The sequence below is a fragment of the Fusarium phalaenopsidis genome (genome assembly GCF_050370095.1).
Source record: "Fusarium phalaenopsidis strain FUZ10S chromosome Unknown contig_32292, whole genome shotgun sequence".
Classification (NCBI taxonomy): Eukaryota; Fungi; Ascomycota; class Sordariomycetes; order Hypocreales; family Nectriaceae; genus Fusarium; species Fusarium phalaenopsidis.
This window is the reverse complement of record NW_028145410.1, coordinates 1-8174: the sequence shown is the minus strand read 5'-3', so window position 1 is coordinate 8174 and position 8174 is coordinate 1. Positions and strand designations below refer to the sequence as shown.

The 8174-nt window shown below is 43.9% G+C and overlaps 2 protein-coding genes across 2 annotated transcripts; both read left to right on the top strand.

Moving 5' to 3' along the window:
* Positions 1 to 5203: 5203 nt before the first annotated feature.
* On the top strand, positions 5204 to 6616 carry LRP88_04349 (uncharacterized protein; the record flags this gene model as incomplete). The annotated part of the gene is made up of 3 exons (XM_083240923.1): positions 5204 to 5360; positions 5457 to 5625; positions 5980 to 6616. 3 exons carry the CDS (start codon positions 5204 to 5206, stop codon positions 6614 to 6616), a joined length of 963 nt encoding a protein of 320 aa, XP_083102071.1.
* A 476-nt stretch (positions 6617 to 7092) lies between these two features.
* Positions 7093 to 7602, top strand: LRP88_04348 (uncharacterized protein; the record flags this gene model as incomplete). Its single annotated transcript, XM_083240922.1, has 1 exon — positions 7093 to 7602. The coding sequence occupies one exon, from the start codon at positions 7093 to 7095 to the stop codon at positions 7600 to 7602; it is 510 nt and encodes a 169-aa protein (XP_083102070.1).
* Positions 7603 to 8174: the final 572 nt, after the last annotated feature.

Genomic DNA, 8174 nt, shown 5'->3' with positions numbered 1-8174 from the left:
AGGAAATAAGCAAATAATACTAATAAGTAAGAGAAGAAAGAGATAAAGAAAAAATACTTTAAAGAGAAGGATTTTATCTATAAGTAAGCATAAAATCACTAGATCTTAATAGCTTATATGCCTATTAACGCCCTAACTTTTATATAAAGCCTAGGAAAGAACTAATAACTAGATATAAAGTATATATAAACTCTCTGCACTATATTTACATAGGGGGGGCTAAACCAGAAGGCAGAAGAGAACTATCTCTTAGTCCTCTATAGTAGGGTTAATATCTCGAGGATAATAGATTATCTTAGGCGATAAGGCTAGCTAGATAGCCTTAAAGCATCGGGAGAATTACCCTTCTTTAAAGAATAGTTATTAGTTAATAGAGGGAGCCTAGTAGAGATTATAGCTAGGCAATATCGCATTAAGGCTCTAGAGGCCTATATGCAGAAGATAGGTACTACGGAGGAGGAGCTATAGTGGACCTATGAGCTCTATAACTAGGGTAAGTTTTAATAATCGCTAATATTTAATATCTTAGGTATAATAATATACCTAGTAGGATATTAATGCGGCTAAATATATAATAAATATCTTACCTCTAGGCCTTAATCTTAAGCTCTAAGTAAATTAATAAGACTTAGCCATGGCTAATAGTTATAGCCAGGTTTAGATATAGGTTATTATAGCGTCGAGTTAAGACCTTAAACTATTTCGCGGCAAAGCTGCCAAAGTCGAGGAGCAGATAATAGATATCTTATAGCTAGGTAGCGAGAAGCTATTTCCTACTCGTCGTCTGGCTATGATATAGAGGAATAAGAGATAAAGGGAGATAGCTACGCGCTAGTATGAGATATCTATTAGTAGAGCTACCTTTAAAATCTCGGCTTGGGACTGGATAATTAGTTATAGAATTAATGATATAGGTATAATAGCTAACTAGAGCTAATAATATAAGATACTTTTAACTAATAATAATATCTATTCTTTTTTTATAGTATTAGTTTATAGTCTTTCATAGTATATTATAAATGCTCTCTTAACTTCCCGGCGATGCTACTAATAATATAGAGCTAAGCGATTAAAAGAAGATATTAGACTCTCTTGGCTTAATATATATAAATAACCAGGTTTAAAGGCTTTTTTACCTAATAATACTACTATTAGTAGCGGCCGCTATTAGATTTACTATAAAGTATTAATTAGGGTTTCTTTTTATAATAGATAATTTAAAGTATTATAAAGTTTATAAATAAATTATAAGCACTTACTAGCTATAATTCCCTAATATCTACTATATTATATCTCTAACTAAGGAAAAGAGGAAGGTGCTATTTTAGGTTATGAGTTATATTATAGCTTAGCTAAATGCGACGCTGATAATAATTATTAACCGACGCGATAATAATAAGCCGCCTTTGCGGGCTAATCTTACTATGACGCTAGAGCATTGCTTAGATAAGATCATCTAGGCAGCTAAGAAGAGACTTGGCACTTTCGTCTAAGATCTAGACTATCTTAGTTTAACCGCCGAGAGTACTTTTATCCTCCTGTAGTATAAAGTCCTTAATTTTATATTATAATATCTCGCCGAGTTTAAAAGTTTAGCGGTTAAGCTATACCTTAAATAAGCACCTAAAGAAGTTAATATCGCTTAATATACGAAGCGCTTCTCGCATAAGATATAAAGCAAAGTACTAATAATTATCTAGAGGTAGGTTAGATATAACTTTCACTCCGAATAGATATAGCAGCCTCCTCGTAGTAATACCCGCCATAACTACATTTATGCCCAAGATGCCACTAAGTCTCCTCGGGCTAACAGTTTAAGCTTAACTAAGTCATTTCATACTATCATCAAAGATAATCCAGAGCTTAGAGCCAACGCTGCTTTCCTAGGGAAGCTTAGCTCCAAAGCCTTTAAGGCGGCGCTAAGCGGGTAGTTTGCTCGGCAGCAAGGGTATTATTACCATCATCATTAGTATCCTAATACGAGGAGCCACCATAGACCAGGGGGGGAAAGTATGCCAGCGATAGCTAATGCCATAAGGGATCTTAACGGGGGGCAGGGGGTTTCAGCGTTAAGAGAAGCAATAAAAAGGGGTTAGGATAGCAGTCCCGCTGTCGTTTTAGATAGCGACGACGGGGGCTCATCGCAATTAGATAGCCCTTTTATAGCTAAGACTACATAGATCCCGGTGCATATAATAGGGGCTACGGAATCAATTTTAAGCCATACGCGGGCTATTACACCATAGCGGTATCCTCTGCCCGGGGGTCCGCAGGCAAAGAGACGCCCTAGGCAAAAGGAGAAAATTAGAGGAACGCCGCGAGCGGTCGTATTATTATCCCCCTTCCGGCTAAATAGCTCTAGGGGAAATAAAATGCCTACTAGGGGGCTACTATTATCATTATCTGCTTCACCGAGACCAGAAGGCACAGGAGCTGCTAGGCCGGCCTGAATAGTATAGCATAAACCCGCATAGGCACGCAGTATTAAGGCATCTTAGAATATAGTAATGCTTTTTATCTTACCTATAGCGATGCAACTAATTAGTGCCTACTGGCTCTATAGTAGTCTCTTCCCTCCTTTTATTTACAAAGTCGCCTTATTCCGCCTAGATCAACTATGGCGATTATAATTAGCCCCTATGGAGATATAAGGATCCTATACTTATGACTTAATTAATAAGAGAGTTTTATTTTAAATAAACTTTTACTAACTTAGCTTTATTTTATCCCCTTTCTAACCCCGGGGTATAAGAGGCTCTTAATTCTTAATATATATAATTATAGCTTATATAGAAATAAATGCGGCTAAGGTGGCTTAAATCTATCTTAGTAAAGTTTATATATAGCGATATATTCCTTCCTAGTTCTAGGTCTCTAGATATCCCGCTATTATTAATTCTTAATAGACTTAATAAGATAATATTTTATTATTATAATACCTTATGCTAGTATAGCCGCGTATAGTTTCTATTATGAATTAATAATAGGCTTTACTTAATACTACTCTTTCTGCTTTAAGTGCTCTCTTATTAGGGGAGCTAACCTAGAGCGACTTATATATAATACTTATTATTAATATAATAGATAAGCCTAATCTTCTTCTAGATAAAGTTAATGCATTTAAAGATTATATTAACGCGGACGCTACTGAGGAGAGTAATAATAATAGTATTAAAAGCTTTATGGGCACTAAATTTATAGATAAGCTCTTCGCTTATAGTAGCGACCTAGATAAGAATAATAAGAGGCTACTTAAGGCTAAGAATAAGTTTAAGATTAACCACTTAAGTGGAAGTTTTAGAATAAAACATTAGTAAATAGCCTTACTATCTAATTTTAATAAGCGCTCCTTTATTAATAGTCACCGCGTTATATTATAGCCGAGAATTTTATATCGCGAATAAATAATCCTAACTTCGATGCCGCTTAAGCGCTAGAGATATTTTAGCGAAGATATATAATAGACTATAGAAGGAAAGCTTCTAGGTCCAAAGCAGCCAATCCCGAAGATAAGTACTTTCCTATCTTCCATCTAGATATAATTAATATCGTCGGCTAACCTCTATAACTAATTATACGCCGAAGTGGTTTCTTTAATAATATTATATTTACTCTAAGACACTAGCATTCGTCATATATCAGCAAATATATAATAACTAATTTGCCCTTTAATATCTATAATTAAACCTTTTAAATCGCAACCGCGGCGTCCCATGAACTATGGTTTATAGTAATGCATTTGGTATATAGTCAGATAGATGACCTATCTGGTTCGCAGGGCCAATGTCGATAATGGCAAAAGGCTTCCCGTCGAAGCAGCGCCCTCGAGTGATATCACGTGAAAGCTCTTGCGGAATATATTATTAGTATCTTCACGGATAGAGAGCTCCTAGGCGAAGGTATTGAGCCCTCCTGGGGTTTAAATGACCGATGTTCGTCGAGCCTATCGTACGATAAGTGGACGACCTTCTAGATACTGTTTATGGATAACTGGTTAATCTTCTCCTGGGATTATGCCTATGACTATTTCTGGCTTAATAATAAACCTATATTTCACATATATGACTATAGAGCTAATATTAAAATCGAGGTTAATAAAGAACTTAAAAAACTTCTTATAGAGACGCGTTTGCGACTAGAAAATGAGGATAAGGACGAAGACCTGGATTCTAACTCTAATACTGACTCTGACTCTGGCTCTAGCTCTGACTCTAATTGCAGTCAAAGATCACCCCGAACCGGTCCCGGTTAGGGTTAAAAGTTATGCGTCTTTGGGCTATCCATACCACGAGCCCCTAATATTTTAGAAGCCTACCAGTAAACTTGCCATTTTTGGACGCCCTCCCCACCTAAACCTGGGTTTAGGTGTCCGTGCGCACCCTCCCCCTCCTCAAACCTCTAAGCCTCCATCTCTCCTCCACCTTTCTCATTCGTTCTCCCTGACTACCATCTATGCTCCTTTGGCCACTTCTTGACGACATCTAATTCTTGACTAGCAGCCCAGAAGTCTCCCGTCTCCCGTCTCCCGTCTCCCGTCTTCCTTTCTTTTAATTAGTCACCTTCCCCACCCCCCTGTACCTTAACACTCCCATTCAATATAATAACCCGAACCCTCATCTCTTCCCACCTGTTGCTTCTTACCCTTTTACAATTCCACATCCCACATCAAATAAAATAAATCACAAACAATAAATCCCAATAATAATAATCATCAATCAATCATCACAAACAATGATCAAAATTGGTCGCCCTCTACCTCCCAAATCCAACCCCGATCCCCGGCCCTCCAAACGGCTGAAAACTACCCCTACCCACCCTTCCCGTGAACCCCGTCTATCCACCTCTCCTCCCTACTTCCCGTCCCCGACGATACCCCATCATCACCACCTAAGCCCGCCAAGTCACCAAAGCCTCCTCCACCTTCCTTCACCGAGGTCGATTCCCTGAGGAAACAGGCGGAGCCCTACCGCCTCGCCGTCGCTGAGCTGCCCATCCATCTCCTCCATTCCGCCTGGTCTCGTGGCAACAACAGGCCCCTCGACCGCAATCACGTCGCCCATCTTTGTCGCTCTTTCCAGAATGGCGGCCTCGCACGTCGAGCCGAGCAGCACTACGTCCAGGTCTCCTGCAGTGCTGCCGCCGTTCAAAATGATCGACGCCATCCCAGACGCTGATCAGAGCACTGCCCAAGACCGACGTCAGCATGTGCTATCCTTCAAAAAACTGGGCCGACTTCAACGGCGACGAGAAACCTGAGCTCATGGCCGGCCAGCATCGCATCGAGGCTCTGAAAGACTACGTGAAACAGACGGATTCTGATTCGAGCGATTTGTGGTGGATTTGCGAATTTTACGACAAAGGTGTGACCCTCTTCAATCACCCCCAATCCGCAGATCTTCTCTACCTGATATACTACTTATACATACATAACAAACAATACTCATCCTTATACACAGACACTCTACCAGTCGAACTTGACATCAAGCTTCGTGTCAACCGTCGCGATCTCACCCTGCCCGATACACATGGTCAGATCTGGTTACAGCTCGCCTCCGCCTTTGACCGGGACCCCACTCTATTTTCTGCCGAGAAAAATGTCAACAAGAAGGGTATCGAGAAAAGGATGTTGGATATCCTGTGCCTGACAAGTGAAGCTCGCTTTCCCATCAGCCGTCTCGTCACGCTGTGGAGAAGCGAGCGGTGGAGACCTCGCATTACCCGCTGGTGTCGAACCTCTCTGGGGAGAACCACATTCAACATTTCAAAATGGTATCAGATCGCAGGGTACAGATTGGACGATGTGAGTAACTCACCCTTGACATCCGTGATGGACCTACCATTTATTCATTCACCTCTCCCACCCCAGACAGTCTCGGATCAAGCCTTGCCTAGAATAATATGTGGCTAACTTGGGTGTACCATCGTCCTGCACGAGCAGTATTGGTTCGATACGTTCTATCAGATACTCGAAACTTTAAGGGCACTTCCTGCCTCCGCCTCTGAGTCCATTCAGATTTCAGACTGGACCATGCTCGCCTGCAGTCTCAAAAACGACACCTATGATGCTGCAGATGTATACCAAGTCTTTTATCCCAAGGAGGACAGTAGCAGCGGCGATAGCAACTCCACTCCATCGGTTCCTTCCACTGGCAAACCGAGCACAAAGGCAACACGGCGAACCGGATTTCTGACCTCGCTTGACAAGGAAGCCTATGACAGTCTTTGCCGCCATCTTCAACAGAACCTTACTCTTCGTTTTCCGGATGTGCAGCCTTTATTGCGGATCAAAAAGGAGGAAGGCGAGGTCATGGCACAGGTCATGGACCATGTAGTGCGCTGGGTCAACACCCAACCCGCTGATATCATCGGTCTTCACGAGAACAACAAGCCTTTACGACGAGAAGACCTGGTGCCTGCGATCAAAAGTCTCAAGGCGACTGCTTATGGAGACGATTGGTGGACTCGGCTCAGAGAAGACGACGATGTCGATGGCGCCGACGATGTCGCGTCCTGGCTCGACCTGCGTTCACGGACCCTGGAAAGGCAGGTCCTCGACTACGTCCGCAGCCATATGACCGAGTTCAGGGATCCTCGACGAAACACTATCTCGACTTGATGCCAGAAGAACATTATGAGCAATATGCAGAACGCTTCAGCACCGGCGATCTCTGGATGGGCTTATTTCACATCGTCCAACACGCTGTTGGTCCTGCATTTCGTCCGGTGTGGAGGATTCGATCCCTGAACGCATCGGCGCGGATGACGCGATTCACCAGCCGCAGACTGAGATGCGCCACAGACCACCGGCTTCGGCCATCACACGAGCTATCTGTAGTCAGCTGGGAAATATTCCCGAGGTGAAGGAGAATCCTGCATTGAGAGGCGTGTACGCCTCGAGCGAACTTGGTGCCTATATCGATCATGCTGTCCTCGCATGGGCTTCCGATCGATGCCGCAAAGCAGTGGAAAGCAACGAGTCTGACGAAGGAAATCCTTGGTCAGGCGAAGCACCTCAAGCGATCCAGGCGGCATACCAGGGGTACGAGAGGATCCTGGCAGGAATGACGTCCGCCACCGCAATTTCCGAACACGATGATCAGCAGCAACAGCAGCGGCACTTGCCAGACGAGCGTATCAGCCACGTCCCGAATGAAGTGCTCCGTCAACAACAGGGTGCCGTATCATCGAGCCCCCCATCTTCGCAAAGGTTTGTTCCGATCAACACGGCAGACAGGGCACAGCGTGACAGCGGGCGCACAATGGCCATGGAAGAAGACCTATTACCCGAATGCAGCAGCGGCAGCAGCGGCGGCAACAGCGCCAGCCATCAAGACATCCTCAACAGCAGCCACCTTCGTTGCCGCCGTTCGCTGGATTGCCTCCAGCCCAGGAGACGGCACTGAGAAGCCCCCCGCCACCAAGACGGAACACATGCAAGGAATGCCGCGGATCACGGTTATCAGCCACCTCCTCAGAAGTCTTACATTGCAGCTGAAGTCGGCCGTCCGTTGCAGAAACTACCAAAGGGAGATGTTGGGAACGGCTGATCCACCAATCACCAGCAACCAGGACAACGTTACCGAACGGGCGGCCAAGCCCTAGCCAATCCCAGATGACTAGGGCGAGACGACAACGCCAGCGTCACCAGGAACAAGCCCTTAGCTCGCAGCCACAAAAGAGATCATCCTGATGGATGGGCCTGTAGCGACGTCCGGAAGTAAGCGTTGATCCTTCCGCAGGGCAGGCGGGGCGGCAGCTGGGAACGACGAGCGAGCCATACCCTATACCAAAAGATATACGATTCAATCCGGCGAACCATCGGCAGTCGCACAGCAATAAATAAACAATAAGCAGCAGTAATTAAAATAATAGTAATGATAATAAAAGCCATAATTTTTGACCAAATGTATTGTTTTTAACCCGTGAGAAGTTATTGATACAGCTAGGCTAGGCCAAAATCGTTCCTATCGCGACCACTTGTACGCTCCTGCTGGAACTGATGGCTAGTCAGACACTGGAAAGGTTGAAAACACAGGGAAAAAAGATGCGGATAGGCCGGAAAGAACTGGACTGGGGGTAGAGTACCCTTTGTTGTTTTAAACTGTGATAAGCTTGCAGAGTTTCATAGTGCCTGTGACGAGCAAGCCACCTCATTTCCCGCGGGTTTCGCCCTA